The 16,742-nt window shown below is 37.2% G+C and overlaps 1 protein-coding gene across 1 annotated transcript; it reads left to right on the forward strand.

Moving 5' to 3' along the window:
* Positions 1-6,999: 6,999 nt before the first annotated feature.
* Positions 7,000-15,733, forward strand: LOC140144557 (gamma-butyrobetaine dioxygenase-like). The gene is made up of 5 exons (XM_072166375.1): positions 7,000-7,367; positions 11,802-11,907; positions 13,060-13,259; positions 13,421-13,587; positions 15,515-15,733. Exons 1-5 carry the CDS (start codon positions 7,003-7,005, stop codon positions 15,679-15,681), a joined length of 1,005 nt encoding a protein of 334 aa, XP_072022476.1. The 5' UTR covers positions 7,000-7,002; the 3' UTR covers positions 15,682-15,733.
* The last annotated feature ends 1,009 nt before the right edge of the window (positions 15,734-16,742 follow it).

The following is a 16,742-nucleotide window of genomic DNA, read 5'->3' on the forward strand; positions in this document are numbered from 1 at the left end:
AATACTTGTACTTTATATGATTGAGTTTAGTAATTTTTAGCAATATCAATCAAAGCCATGTGTTGAGTAGTAAATAAAAAATCCTTTAAAAAGGATTTGGGCGCCCATTTGGAGCTTTGACAGATGTGATGTGCTGAAATAGCTTTAAGGGATGTGGCTATAGGAACAAAGACCAAACAAACATATTCTTGTTTACGCCGTAATATTGTAGTATTTCAACCATTTTACAACTTCAGCTGTGTAACTTGCAAAATTCCCGCTAAAAAGTGGTTCTTTGAATTTTTAAAATACATTAAAAATCGCATTGGACTTTTCGTACTGATTATACTATAATGATTACCTGCCTATAATGTTCTGATCACACTATAGACTGGGATTATATGTGACCCCATTGCCAGGCAATTTGTTCCTATTGTTCCTTGTCTGGAAAAATTCAGGGACTGTGCTTTTAAATAACCCGCCAGAACACAATAAGGCCATTGACCTGTGTAGTGGTCATACGTTGTTCATTCGACCATAAAAGATTTCTAGTCCCTCAGCAACTCATTAAAAATGCGTTGCCTCAGGTCAGGGATTCTATTATAATAATTCTAATCCTTTCTTTGAGGTGAATAGATAAAAGAGAGTTCTTGAAAAACAGGTGTGATGTTGTAGATAATATATTATCATCAAAGTTGCTGGCATATAGGACATTTCGTGGAAGTGGCGCTTATTATATATTTCTTGTAAACACAATCTAATGTGGTACTCGCTACATGGAGAAGGTCGGTCTGCAAATGTCCAGTGCATGAAGCTATATAGTAGAGATATTATAGCTTCATGTTCAGTGTAAATCAATTAAAATACTATAGCTGGATATCAAAAAATCGTGATGCATTCCTTCTTGTTATCGACGATATTAATTTTGATATTATTGTGACAAAATCCATTCCCTTCTCAATTGATTAGGCTCCAGTCTTAGGCTTTCTTTTCTAAAAATAAATCCTAGGGCCTAAAGGCAATTAAATATGGGCTAAACCCATATTCGGTATGCGGAAAGTTTTCATAGTCATCTATTACCTATACCAGGGGTCCGCAAATAGCGTGGCTTCCCGAGTGGCGCGAGGCGCCGTTTAGATTTAAAATAAATAAATAAATAAATAAATAAATAAATAATTTCCCATGTTCTCCGTGTAAAGACAGGCTAAAATAGTGCAAAATATTGCACCAAATGGCGTCATTTGCACCTCAACTTAAAAAAACAAAACGATAACTTCACAGGGGGGCACCCCTCTGACTCCCCCGGCCGTGCTAAAGCACCGCGAAAGCTGCTTTTCAGTCTTTTATTTCATGTGGCGCTTCAACAAACCTATTTGAGGAAGCCTGACCTATACCAGTTTTCACCCCGATGTGGCAGTGACGTCAACACGTTGAAGCAGCTGTTTCGCTCGCGCATCTATGCGGCGTCTTTAAGCGTGTGCGAGTGTACATCAGCGCTTTGATCGAACGCTAGGGAGTGTAATGAAATTCATACAGTGCTGATGTCACTGCCATATCAGTAGCCTGAATCCTTCTGGCCTCTAATGACGGCGTCTTTTATTTACCCACAATCCGTCACGTTGCCTTATTCACCAACAGCACAACCCGATGACCGTGCGTAGTTGTTGAAAAACTGAAGGATCCAGTCTACCACATCAGGGTGAAAATGGTATAGCTTATCGCAAACCAGCCAAATTTGTATATGTTTGAATAGCTATAGAATACCCGTGAATATAGTGTCAGAAACTCTCACACATCTTGGGATAACCTTGTCATTTATGTGAGACTGAAAGCAACGCCATTTTGGGGATATATTTGAACATTGCGAGGGAAAACATTGCGGTAAAAGTAAGTTAATCATGAAAATCGTTTAATTCTAATAATATCAACCAGTAACGGACACTTAGCCAAGACTATGTGAGAAGTTTGGGGTATGTAAAGCATTTTCTTGTTATAAAAAACAAGGAAAAAGCAGTCCAAAATTAAACAACTCGATATTTAAAGAAAGTACATTTTGAGAAGGCCTACGCTGGTTCTTTTAATTCTAGTTCAAAATCTGTTCATCACCTGCAGTCCGATTTGGTATCTATGGTTTCATAAAAGTATTGGGAACTCTTTTTTATGATATTTTGGTTTAAAAAAACGATACTGTTAAAAATATCGGTATTTATGCCAGCGACATTTCTATTATGTAAAATGCATTGAAAATTGTCGGCTAAAAAGTGCATAAATTAAAATCGCGAACAGTAATAGAAACAACAACTATCTACATTCCAAGCGGAAACGCTTTTCAAAAACATACCACCTTTTTCGGGCAATCGCTGAAACCGAAATATGAAATTCTAGGCCATCTGTAAAAAAGTGCGTGAGCAGAAATGACCATGAACTTGGGTCACCGAAATAAGTGTTTATATTGGTGTCAGGCCTTTCATAGTGATACAACAATTAGCCCCCAATAATGGCTTTCATTTGAACCGTTATTTGTTAAACTGCGATTTTTACTTTTTGAGAAATCAATGAATGTATCAAAAAACTTTTCGAAAGTCGATTAAAAATGGCCTAACCCGTTAAGGGAACACTCCTGCAATCACAACATTAGGCCTATGTTAGAAAAACAATTATCAAGCACGAATCACGAATGGTATTATTTAAAACAAACTCATATTGACCATAAAAACTAATAAAAACAACATGCGATATTCAAATTTCCCGGGCACCGAAATTGCCTATGGCAATGACGTCTCAGTAGCACAATGAAGGCAATTTTATTCCCCCCAAGAGAATTTCGGACAAAGCAATTTGTCAATTTGTATAAAGGCAGCCAATATGCCTACCTTCATCCCCTCCCCCTCTGAAAATATTTTTTTTTAAATTTTCGTGGATCTTTTCCAAGGTTCTGTTCATTCCCGTTCCTTTTCCAAAAATTCCTTACATCCGTATTTCTGATGTCACATAGGCCTACTGACTAATAGCGCAGAGCTATTAGATTTACAACTCAAAAGGAAGGGCAAAATTTAGTGGACCCAAGGCCAATTGTTTTGCTAACGCTCAGCAAACTCCCAATTTTTAGTTCCAGCTTGTGTGAAATCTGCATGTACATTGTGTTAATTATGTGCGCAATAGGAGTGTCTTCGCCAACCACCCATACAACATTAAGGAAAGTTTGCAAAATTAATACTGATGTATGAAATTCCAATACGATGGTCTTAACAACTTCCTGATCCTCGAAGCTAATGAAGCCTGCACCTGGTTAATGTTCCGGCAATCTTATAATTATGTTAGAAAAATAATTAGGCCTATCAAGCACGAATCACGTGGTTTAAAGCAAACTCATATTGACCATAAAAATGAATAAAACAGCCGTCTCTCATCACGCGATATTCGAAATTGCCGGACGCTGAAATTATTGTCTGGTGTAATCACCATGATGACGTGCGGGCCACGTGCCAGCAGTAAAATGGAAGGTTGACGACAATTGAGAGCAAATAACCATGACGTCATTGCCCTAGACAATTTCGGAGCTGGAATTTTTAATATCGCGTGTTGAGAGCCGGCTATTTTTTGTATGATTTTATGGTCAATATGAGTTTGTTTGAAATAAAATCATGTGATTCGTGGTTTATAATCATTTCTTCTGACATTTAAGGCATCACTTACTGACGTATTCGACATTCTTAACATTTTTGAGAAAATTGGAACTTGCTATGTTCTACTCTATATAGGCCTATTCACCAATAACCATGCCTCCAAGTGGCTTAATTGGTAAGGTATTAATTAATTTAATTATGTCGTATTTGCAAAACCTGTAATATCTGTATCACATAACGACGTATATGCCGATCATCTATACTGCGCTTTCACATAGTGACGTATTTGCGCGACGTATTTGTAATTGCACGGTAAAATTGATGTTTTGTACTTTTCACATAGTGACGTATTTGCTCAACTGTTTCATATAGTGACGTATTTGCACGACGTATTTTATCATTTGAACTGCGAAATTGTCATTAGTCCTTTTTACATAGTGACGTATTTCATTTAATATTGATGTTTGCAGAGTAAGTTATGCTCTGCTAATAGTGATAAGTGAATTACATTAAAATATGGTATATTTGCATTACTTTTAACCAGGTTTTAATCAACAAGAATGTTTTAGTCAAGAGTATGTAGCAAATGAAAATCGCTATTTTTCAAATTCGCAAAAACCAACTGTAAGCGGTGAGTTTCTTCGAACGAGACAGATTTGACCTATAAAAAATTGTGATGTCATGAGATGTGCCAGCTTTGAGAGAATGGACTGTCAATACTCTCAATGCACAGAACGTATGCTGTTTTGTTATCAGAAAAAGAACTCAAATATTACAAATTTAATGGTTTTCATACATATGGATAAAATCAGGCCGCTTCTTTATACTATATTAGTAAATTCTGATATTACAATTCATATGTATATCAACATCATGAGAAATATTTGGACTAAAAAATAAAAAATAAATTTTAGATCAATATGTTACCGTAAGAGCTTAGAATTTGATCGTGATCAATATTGTCTTTATTATGCAAATAAACAATTTCAATGGGCCGGGAGCTAACCTATTGTTGTCCATTGAATGTCGCGCATGAAAGGAGCTCTAGGGCTCATATGTTATGTACTACTCGTAAACATAGGGGAACGGCGGGTAATCCCGAACGCGGGGTAATCCCGAACGGTGCTGTTGTAGCTAACCTGAGAAAGGTGACGCTCTCACACTGCTCTGCAGCAAAAGCTTCTACAAAGATACATTCACAGAATGTACATTTGGGTCAAGAGGTTGAGGGCTCTACTCACAAAATATTAAAAACGAAATTTGACACTTTTGACTTCTGATCATCGGTTTTCGGATGCGTAGGAAATATTGTAGGTAGAAACTTATCCTCTTCAACAATAGGATTATTGATTGGTTCAAAAGGTGTTTGACTAGCGCTATCAAAACGAGATACATGTAGAACTAACTTGAGGTACCTATGAATACGAACTTCGTTCACATTTTACACTGTAACTCGGAATACAATTTAGGACATTTACGGCTCATTCGTGGTGTACGGTCATTCATTTTAAACCCTATAATCTTTTGAAATAAATAGTTCAGATATCTAAATAATTTGATCTAACAGTAATTTGAAGAATAGATGAGATCCACTTTCTCTGTTGACACGGCATTTCAAAATCATCATTATTATGTTCATTTTCATTCATTTAATCACACAATAAATTGAGCAAAATAATTATAGTAGTCTATTAAATTGGGCTTGTTTGGGGTTTCATCACTTTCATGATGTTCATTCAAAATAAAATTTAATCAGGAGGCACATTAAATTAGCCCTTGGCTCCTCGACCGTTTGAGCTCACGCTTCGCGCCCGACAATGCATATCATACGGGCGAAATGTATTTCTCCCCTGAGAAAGTGGTCTAGCAACGGCCCTATTCGCCAGCGACGTTACGTAATGTTACCACGGTCACCTTGATAGCGTGCCTGAGTATTGAACCTCGATCGAAACAATCACCACACAAAGTATATGGCACTCGAACTTCGAAGGCATACCAAAATAGTGTGATCCGGTAACGGTAACCAAGAGAATTACGTAACCACTTCGATGGCGAATTGGTGTGACTGAGCCCATTGCCAGCAGCTTTTATCAACACCAAACTTGAGAAGTGATTTTGGTTTTGTTTGTTACATAACTGTCTGACATGAAATCGTCATGTTTGAAAGGTCACAAGAAAGGAGACAAAACAAATATCCTAATGGTGCTGTCTAATTTAATAAAACGTCGTTTAAAAAAAATGTCGTGATGATCGACGTTCTTATAATGTAGGACAATACATATGACGTGTACCCAGCGTTCGAATATTGCAGTGCACATTTGCTCCCCAAAATTCGCCTGTTGCGATACAACTTTGAAAGTGTGGTGCTGCCGTCTCAGACAATCAGCACATAAAATCAGTACTGATCTGTAAAAATAAAATCTGTACTAATAAAATCTGTACTGATTTTATGTGTTGATTGTCTGAGACTGCACTCTGCGTCAGATGAAATTGCACCACAACTTTCAAAATGGGGTGCAAAAGTGCATTCCAAGGTAAAAAGAAAAGATTGCGCCTCGAAGGTCTCCCACGGAAAAGTGCGATTTATCTTGACTTGCGCACTGGGTTCGGCGCTTACATCAGGTGATACACCTAATATATTGTGAAGCTCCAAAATCTTCTTTCTTCCTCTTGTGCTTTCTCTCCCAATAAAATGCGTCTTTAAATTCGACTAGTGCCAGACGCTTGTACCAATTTTGACCGCATCTGGCCAGAAGAAGCACTGACCCAAGCTTTTAAATTATAGTTTGCTTTCAAATAAGGGTCAATGGTCAACTGGTCATTAGAGGTAATTATATCTAAATCTGAAATGCTTCTCCTCTAAATTACATACTATGACCACCAAACCTGACCAAAGAAACTGCTAATCTAAGTTTATAAGACTTGTGTACAGATAGGTGTCAAAGATCATGTAGGGGACAACAGTAGTGGGAATTTATCCAAACAATACTCTACTAAGGCTAGACCTGATATCCGTGGCTCCAGAGCCACAGCAGCTCTAGTTATCCATATCTATAAATGTGAACAACGCAGCGACCACATTGCCAAATGTAACAATCCAACTGTGAGCAAAACACATATTATTGTGACGATATTTTGTCACAAAAATATTAATAATTAGTAATTAATTATATAATAATTATTATTGTTATTACTATTTTGTGAACAACGACCACTGCAGTTATATGTTTTAAAAATGTCTACATTTTTGGGAGTAGAACTTGATCATCTTTCTCGGTCTTGTCTTTTAAAACATGATGACGGGAATCTTATTGGAACATATCCTTACGTGTGGTTGCGAGACAACTGTCGATGTGACAAATGTTTTCATCCTTCTTCACGTGGTCGTCTTGTACTCATGGCCAACTTGGACCCTGACGTCATTCCAGATGTAGCAGAAGTCGACGACCAAACGTTGAACATTAAATGGTCTGATGACCACAGCAGTCAGTTTCCCGTCTCCTGGCTTAAAGAAAACAAATTTTCCGATATGAGTGAGGATCCCGTGAGTGCTCCAGTTCGTCAGTTTTGGGGTAACGAGATGCAACATAAGATACCCACGTTCTCATTTGCTGATATCTTACATAATGAGAAGAGTCTCCATGATTGGATAGAAGCATTGCAGGTTCATGGGTTGGCACTCATCAAAGACGCGCCACACAAAGAGGGAGCAGTTCTTGAAATAGGGAAAAGGATCTCATACTTGAAGACGACACATTATGGGTAAGACATTACGACTCATAACTCAAATTATTGTAATGCTGGTTGCTATTGAAACCGTCTATAGTGCGGAAAATTCTGGTTGTGTACAAACGAAATGTATTCGGTCTATTGCTATTGAGTTATAAATTATTAAATTTACAATGAAATGCAATAATATAGATTTAAAGGAGGGTTTCGTGATCCTAGCATCCTCTTTTTATGACATTTTTCAGTACATATCCACAAAAAAAGCCTATTCCCAAAATTTCAATTGATTCCGATTTTGCGTTTGCGAGTTATGCATGATTATGTGTATTACAGTGCTCCATATACAATGCGTTGCAATTTCGTTCTGGTGCACCAGAACGAAATTTCACGATATCTTTGCAAAACGAATTAATCTGCAAGAAATATTTTGTACATAAACATTATGTAACCAGAGGTTTCAGTGATATAAAAATCTCAACTTTTTTTGAGAAAAGTGGGGGGATGAGGCTGTGGATCACGAAATTCCGCTTTAAGTGATAATATTTGGAAACAGTAACGTTTTTATTAACAGAGTACATGCAGAAAAATAACTCTGCAGATGTATACTTAATATTGCAATATAATTTTGTCAGCTATATAATCTAAAATGTCCGAGAACATTAATTTGTAAGTCTCTCAGTATTTGTTTTAATTATTATTATTGTTTTAATAGTATTGGACTTATGTATTTTAGAATGGTTGCGCAAAAATTGACAACTTCTCTTTGTTAATTTGAATATGCTAATCTCGAATCTATTGTCTGTCAAGCAGTATTTGAAGAATTTGACAAATGCTACTTTGTGTAAAATTCAATTGAAGGAAAAAGATCCCCAAATGGCTCCATAGGATCGTACAGGGGAAAAAGTAATTTTGTTCCAATTACAAAATCAAATTATGCGCCTGACCCCACGGATCAATTTCAGTTCAGTTCAGTTTATTTCATCTCGACACACATTGGTACAAATTAATAATATAATACAGAGAAAACTGACTTCAGTCCTGATGAAGTCAGAGCCACATCTTACGAATGCAGTGACTGGCTGCACCCAGTAGGCCTACTGTAGTTTTCACACATTGACCGGTAATCCTGGTAATGTGAAATTCGACGGCGTACCCGAATATGAAATTCAGTTATAAAATCAATAGCCTACGGGCACTGCAAAATCATGCAAAAAAAAACCGGGCCTTTTAAATTGTGGTAAAGACATGTCTTTAAAACGTCAGAGAACAAAAAAGAACATGATGAATTTGTCTCGTTTGAGGGCAGAAATAAGAACTAGACCTCGGGTCTGCCTTTGGAAAAATATGAAACACGTCATTAAACTTGCGTGGAAATGGGATGTCTCTGAACATCAACAACATTAGGACTTAAAGACAAGCAATATTATTCTGCAGAAATGTCGCAAATGAAAAAGCAGTTATTAACAATGACATTAATTATTCAAAATAAAACAATGGAAAATATAGTAACTGGTCAAGTGTAAGAGCTGATATTCCGTGCAGTGATTAATGATGCAAATCAAAAATACAATCTGCGGATGCGTAGGTGTGGTGACTGATACAAACTGCTGAAAAATGTATGAAACCTACGAAGTTATAGGGCTCTACGACTACTTTTTTGCATAGATGTAACAATATGGGAATAATGGGAAATTCGTTTTTGAACTGTGATGTCCCCTGGTATATCATAGGATTGATTGAGGCATTGAGCATCAGGCATCAGACACCCCCAGCCAGCTAATTGGGAGACAGGCTTAATTGCCTACAGGTTGAAGATAGTGGAGATCAAAATGGCTGCCTACCTGAGCAACACGGATGGCACATGGGCTGAGATCGTTCCTATACACAATACACAGTGCTCTCACGATTGACGCGCGACCTTTACAAATAGTGTGTGTATAAAAGTATATGAATTTGCCTAGTTAACATCACTGTGTGAAAAATAACCGGCCAATATTTAAAGTATTCTCCAAACTTCTAGCAAATATATTTCTCTAACATGACCTAAAATTACAGCTAGGTTAGATGTTCAGAAATAGTCGCACTTTCGTAAAATATGAGTGAGTGCAAGGCATAGCTAGCTCATTGCTAGCCAACTCCCCGTGTTAATTGAATGGAGATTTGACCGAAAATATTAGCTAATATTGGTAACGGACCGCTCAGTTCTGAAGGATGCCACAAAAAAACAACGGTACAAGCTACATTTAAAGTATTCTATGAAATTCTAGAAAATATAGTTTTGTAACAATGTTACATGTCCTAAATTTTTAGCTAATTTAGGTGTTTGGAAATAGTCGTACTTTTGTGTTTTAGGAAGGATATGTAAACGACAGATAACACCAAAAAATATGAAGAAATTATTTCCAAACCGTGTTAAGTCAACAATCATCATGTTGATCATTTTCAAGAATGCTGGTTGACAAAAAGCAGATCATTGTCTCATTTCGTGAACAAAGGTCTACATACCATTGTTTGCTTGCGTTTCCTTTATAATCGGTTACCCAACTGAAGCTAATACCAGCTCATTGCAAAAACCGCACATATAAAACAGACACATGTGCACAACCAGAGAAGATCTGATTTAATCAGTTGAGCTGTTTTCAATGAGTGTTATCTTGGTTTAATAGCTTTTAATGGGGTTTTGTCCTCCAAAGGTCGTGGTGAATTCTACTGTATACATGACTGCATCATGACATTTGCAATGTAAATGCAAGAGATTCAACAGAAAGACTTAGCAGTTATTCAGGAACCTAGTGGAGGTAAAGTTGGTATGAAACCATCCCAAAGAACTGTTAAGCTTAAGCTAGCTGTGCTGTGTTATTTCTGTCATGACATGACTTTGAGTAGTGTACACAAAAACGCGAGCTGCATGCATGCATTAACTGGCTACAGAGTACAGACTAGTCTTCATGGAAACTCCAACTAGAGATCAAGATATGATATGGATAACAAATGACTCTAAATCATCTCATGCCACAATGATGGCACTGTCAATGATAACATATTAATATTATTGCTCTATGCTAATTGCTATACATGATATGATTGTGCATGTGTATAACTTGTGAAGCAGGCCGGTTTATAGTTAACATGGTTAAAGCCCCACCTGATGATGTAATTAACCCCAAAATAAATGTTACTAGTGTTTTATTGTTTTGAAATAGTAACTGCAGTGTACTGTGTTTACTTTGTGTGAACCTGGTAGTAAACGGTATTCTGTCCCTAGGCCATCAGTAAGGTTGGTGTATAGGCCTACGTTGGTCATAACAGAACATATTTGAAAACAAACTATTAATGAATATAAACAATTCTAGATCTCAAAAGGGTGTTTTACTAGCGGAAACGTTTGTGTTCTACAACTGTTCGATTGAAACAACAGAACTCTGCATAATTTAATTTCCGAGAAAATATAAAATATATAAATAAAACTTCATTTTGACCTGATTAGATTCATGCATCATTCCACGCATTTTCGAGTAGTGTGTGTAGGCCATTGTTTTTATGCTAATGCTGTTACGTAATCCAGTGTGTGGTATGTGTTGAAAGACAAAGGTACATTCTTTATGTGATAAAGAAGTATTATGAAATCAATTCATAACATGGAGATCACAGGTCAACTTTCATTACATTACCCACCCCCCTCGTACACCCATAGAAATTGTTCGTTGGCATTACTCAGTAAGTTGATGTAAGTCGTTGCGTCAACTTTCCGAGTAATGCCAACGCGTACAATTTTGAGTAACGCTGACTCGATATTATTATGTTGGTCGCACTCATTTGCACTTACTTTATTGAGTTGTTACAACTCAGAAAATGAAACTAGGTTAGCATAATTTTCTAGAGGTGTGCTATAGTATACAAAATTTTGCACTGATTACAAAAATAAATTTTTGAAAACTGTTAATTGTGCAGAAAATGATCCAATTACGTGAATTAAGTAACAAAGTACCAAATTGGAATAACTCAAAACAATAAGTACCTGTATGAACGAGTTACATCAACTTACATGTTGAGTTACAATAACTCAACTAATTGGTTATTTTTCTAAGTTCTCTGAACTTGAATTCAGAAGTTGGCATTAAAAAGTTGACGCAACGACTTACATCAACTTTTAAGTAATGCCAACAAAGTTGATTAGTTGACGGAACTTTTGAGCTTTTTCAGCATTTTTAAGTTCGGATAACTAAAATGAATTTTGTTTTGGCAACTTTTACACTATTTTTTTTTTGCCCAAACTTACTCCTTTTGAATTGCGCCAACAAGGCGAACAAGTAATTTCTATGAGTGTATGTAACCCGACGTTTAAACGTTTTCTGGCAACCTTTTCTAAACTTCTGCGAATAATGTCGAAAACGTTTTGTGTTTGCGAGGTATACAATTCCGTGGTTGTTATGGTTGATTTAATACCGAATATTTGTGTTTTTGAAGGGATACATTTCAGGTTATCACCAAGTTTGGAGCAAGCAACCTCACTTTCACCAATGCAGAGTTAGGACTCCACACTGATGTGCCTTACTACGCTCGGTCACCAAATGTAAGAGTTCTTTTGCATCTTAAGAAATGTTTCGGTAATTCCCCACTCTGTACTCTTAGTCCTGCTCTACTCCAAAAAAAGGGAGGCATGGCTGAAGAGCAATGTCCGGGGAGTTGTGAATAACCTTGACCAGCACCTGCAACCCTGGTTGGAAGGAATTGGTATTTATTCTCATGTGCTCTTTATCATGGGGCCGACAACTCCTTTTTGTCCTACTAGCCTTCATCTACAAAGCTTGTCGCGAAAGTTAACAAAGGAAAGCCTCGAAACCCAACATATCACAAGTTGGTGACTGGAAACGTCTCTCGACAATGATTAAATAATGTGAACGCATGGCTGAGCTGACACTCAGATGTGTCAGATTAAATGAATGCCAGGATCCCTCACATATTCTACGGTAACGCCGGCTCTCTTTCTCACCACTGAATCCAAGCTGGACAGCTCATAGTACTCGATTATGGCTCAGAGAGCTGTTACTCAGCATGCTCAGGTATGCGGAAAGGTAGAAGCAATGATAGTGGATGGGGAGACTGTTTAATCTTCCATAACATTGTCGTCCAATAGTGAGAGATTCCCATCTTGCGCCCAAGAAGAGTTAAGTTGATGGTGTTTTCTATTCAAAACGAACGCGGAACTGTGCTGTTATCACCGTCCTTTTGTCCATCGAAGAAAGTTTAAGGAGCTCTGGATTGCACGACAAAAACCTTGACACCAAGACTAGCATATACATCAGCAGCAAGAAGATGAGAAAGTACTTTGACCAATATTGTCTCATTTTCAACCGACAGTTTGGCTTCAGGGCTGGGCACTCTGTCGTTACAACCATATTACCCGATGATGATCTTGCAATAGGCCTTGTCTCGGTCCCAGCCGGTTTGTGTTCCTCCGTCACTATGTTTAGTGACGAAGGAGCACAAATCGGCTGGGACAAAATTAATAAAAATCAGAGTTTATGTTAAAAGTCATAACCAGAGTATGCACAAGGCAAGTGGACTACGGAGAAATCTATAAAGTGGTGGGTACTGTTTCCTAATAATATATCATGAAGATTTTCCGGAGATTGTCTCCACACGGAATGTTCAGGAAACATTGCTGTAAAATGTGCTGTGAAAATCTATCATTATTGTACGTTATTTCCATTTCCATTAACAGATTCAGATGTTGCATTGTATTAAACAAGTACACACAAAGGGTGGCGAGAATCAGTTCTGTGACGGATACAAAGTAGCTGAAGACATAAAACACGTTGACCCGGAAGTGTTTCGTATTCTTACTACAATTCCAGTGGATTTTAGAGAGTGGGGGACGGATTCTAATGAGTATCACTTCAAACGTAGATCACCAATAATACAGTATGTTCGAAAGTAGAGGAACAGTATCACTGCTATCATTATTAGTAGTATTAGTATTAGTATTAGTATTAGTATTAGTATTAGTATTAGTATGAATTGCCATTATCATCTTCATCATCATTTGTACTACTTTTGCTATATTACTATTGTTTATAACCCAGGCTTCTCCCAGATGGGCGCTTCAAAGCTATCAGTTACAACGACCAAGTGAGAGCACCTTACATCCAAATCCCAGTACAAGATGTATACAAACTTTACCGAGCCAACAAGATATTTAACACGGAGTTATACAAAGAGGAAAACAAAATTGAAATCAAGATGGTTGAAGGTATGGGTCTATAGATACCAAGTTTTAATATTATAAAGTTACTGTAGACGAGTAACGACAAATTTCATTTCAAGTGGATCCAACCGTGCGTTTGGAAGAGGCAAGCTTTTTCAGAAGCATCAATCACGGTTAGAATACTGTAGAGATTCATCAGGTTTGTTATTGTTCAAATAATTACAGATTGTTTTTACAAACCCAATATATTGTGGTGAATAGATGGTAATAACTCACCAACTGACGTTTCATCCGTCTTGTTCAGTCGGATTTCTTCAGAGTTGTGATGAAGCTCTGCTACTGTACGACCTGGTGTTGCCAGTTCTTGAGTCGCTTTGTAGCAGAGGGTTGTAGAGATTGCTCAGGTTGTATGTGCCCTCGTCTCGGTTCATGGTGTTGCTCATTCCTCTCCTCCTGATCCATATGGATTCCTTTATCCATCGCTTGATACGTACCTCCTCCTCATACGGTTAGAATACATTCATTTTGATACAACCTGTATAAGCCCGGGGTATAAGCGATAGTCGCACCTTTGTGATAGTCGACTCACGAGTCATGACGACTATCTAAGCTTATCTATTGTGTCCTGAGATATAAGAATTATGATACATGAACTTTGGAAGCTTGGTAAACTGTTCGCTTGACATCCATACAAATGTTGCTAGAAATTATATTGTTTTTGGAGAATGATTTCTGTACATCATAGCGGCTCAAATGGATGTAAAATTGTAAATGCCCTCAAAAGTTTTCTGGTTTAAATGGTAGCAACCTCAGGAGGAGTTTCCACCATCCAAATAGACGGAATTACCAAATTTGCAATATGGTAGCGCATTTGGGTGACATTATTATATCGTTTTGTTGAGACTGTTACAATTGTCTCAAAGGAGAAATTTTTATCCAAACAGCTATATTTCAGTACATCACATCAAAGCTTCAATCATGTCAATGGGCGCACATTACATTATTTAAAGAAATTTTTCTTATGTGTAAGTTTATCCTCTTAGGTAAACCTATTGAATTTGCCTGATCGTCGGTTGCCTGGCCGCATAAACCATAATTTGGCCGACAGTTCATCAAGATCTTACCTTCCTAAGATCAAAATCTTTCCTGGCTCTGACTCTATCAAAGCACTGAGTAATTGATAACTTTGCTCACTACTTTGGAGAGAAAGTTGAGAATGTTCATTGAAGTCTTGTAAAATTTATGTCGTGATCATGAAGTGTCGTGTAAATTGTCTAAGTTTCCCTTTTTTAAGTGAAGGTGATGTTGAAAAACTAATCAGAGGTCTGAGTACTAGAGTTATATGTCAGATCAAATACCCACATGGTATCTGAAAGACAATCTGTCCACTTTTGTTCATGCAATATCAAATGTTATCACCATGTATCTTTCCACAGGAGAGTTTCCCCAGTCTCTTAAACGTGCTGTAATAACGCCAATCATTAAGAAGTCTCCCCTCAATTCTGACTAATTAAACAAGTACAGGCCAGTCTCTAGCTTTCCATTTCTATCCAAAGTCATTGAGAAGCATGTAGTCAATACCATCACAGAAGTGAGAACACATGATTGACAATATCAGTGAGCTATTTCAATCAACTTACCGCCGTGCTCATAGCACAGAAACAGCCTTGCTGAAAGTCCAAAATAGTACTCTGTACCGCAAGCGATCTGTTGCCTACACATTAATACTGAATTGTATGAAACTCACCTGACTCGCAATGTCATTGATTTTTTTAGATGCTAATAAATACGTCTGATCCTTTAAATCCTGTGAGTAGTATAGCCAATGCTGACTTCTGCTTGCTATGAATATGTGCTGTATGCACATAATTATAGTCTCCTGTTAGATCAATTAATTGAGTTAAACTACATAATATTTGGTAGCATACAATAATGCAATCTGAATCTATTGTTCTCAATCTTTCATACACAGGAGACATCGTGAGTTTTGCTAACCAGAGAGTTCTTCATGGTCGAAGCAGTTTCACTGTTACAGAAAACAATGAAAGACATCTCGAAGGAGCGTACATCGATTGGGATGAAGCCTGTTCTCGGATGAGAGTCATTCGTGAAAAGATGCTCAATCAGAAACCACTGTAAGAATGGTGGTCGGTATGAAACCCCGCCTTACACATCGAAGATGTATAACAACACAAGCTATTTTTGCTACCTGCAGCATTATAATTCAACCCCCAAACAGCTTTAAATCCAATTATTCCATAAGCTATTTTTGTAGGGGCCTTAGTTAAGGTTGGAGGTATTCAAAACCACAGCAGCTGAAGGGAGTATCCCATTATGCTTTGCGGTACCATTAATAGAACTGTAAGTGTCATAGAAAATGTACACAAAATCGGTCCCTCACTTCAACTTTCAATAGTGGCTTAAATCAGGGGAGGTTAAGACATGTGTTTGCACATATATGACCCCTAAAGTATTGTGAAATTATCCATAGCTCTCAATATCTAAGAGGCCCTTGTTCCCCCCTTGTTACTATTTTGTATACATTTACTATGGAGCATGCAACTATACTGCAATGCTTGCTGGGATACTCCTTTCACCTGCGGTGGTTCAAAACTGTGGCACATTAATCCTCAAGGTCACGTAGAATATCTCCGCGGAGTGTGAAATGGTGTCATTCATAACTGATCTCGTTGAGAATATCATTTTCAGAAATATTTTGCAAGACAATGCGAGAAAAAGTGTCAGGCAAGTTTGATATTCGTGGCTCTTGAACCCCAATGGCTCAAATTATGCTCAAACTTTATTTCAATTTTCAAGAAATATCAAAATATCAATGAAATGTTTGTTATCAAATTTCTATGGGTAACCTTTCTGGATTGTGTGGTAACGGGTCATAATTTGCATATATTCAGATTTGTTAAAAAGCATGCATTTGATACGATATATATTTAATAACATAATGGGTTTAGAGGGATTGTATCTAGATGTTAATTTGTGTTGTCGAAATTTTACTCTGGTTAGTGCTATATTTTGTCAGGTTGATTTGATTTGATTTGATTTACAATTTTGTTTTTTTTATTCGTAATTTCAAATTTCTGTCGTGCAATTGTTATGATGCAGGGCCACGTGTAAGAACAATTTTGCTGATCGGGTTACCCTTGTTAAAAATTATGATGTAATGAATAAAATAATACTAGATT

The sequence above is a fragment of the Amphiura filiformis genome, unplaced genomic scaffold (assembly GCF_039555335.1).
Source record: "Amphiura filiformis unplaced genomic scaffold, Afil_fr2py scaffold_63, whole genome shotgun sequence".
NCBI classification, from domain to species: domain Eukaryota; kingdom Metazoa; phylum Echinodermata; class Ophiuroidea; order Amphilepidida; family Amphiuridae; genus Amphiura; species Amphiura filiformis.

What these genes read in the sequence shown, in the direction of transcription:
- LOC140144557 (XM_072166375.1), top strand. Translation starts at nt 7,003, where the DNA reads ATGGCCAACTTGGACCCTGACGTCATTCCAGATGTAGCAGAAGTCGAC. An exon ending in TTGAAGACGACACATTATGG is followed by an intron (nt 7,368 to 11,801) that starts GTAAGACATTAC and finishes GTGTTTTTGAAG; the next exon opens with GGATACATTTCAGGTTATCA. An exon ending in TGAAATCAAGATGGTTGAAG is followed by an intron (nt 13,588 to 15,514) that starts GTATGGGTCTAT and finishes TTTCATACACAG; the next exon opens with GAGACATCGTGAGTTTTGCT.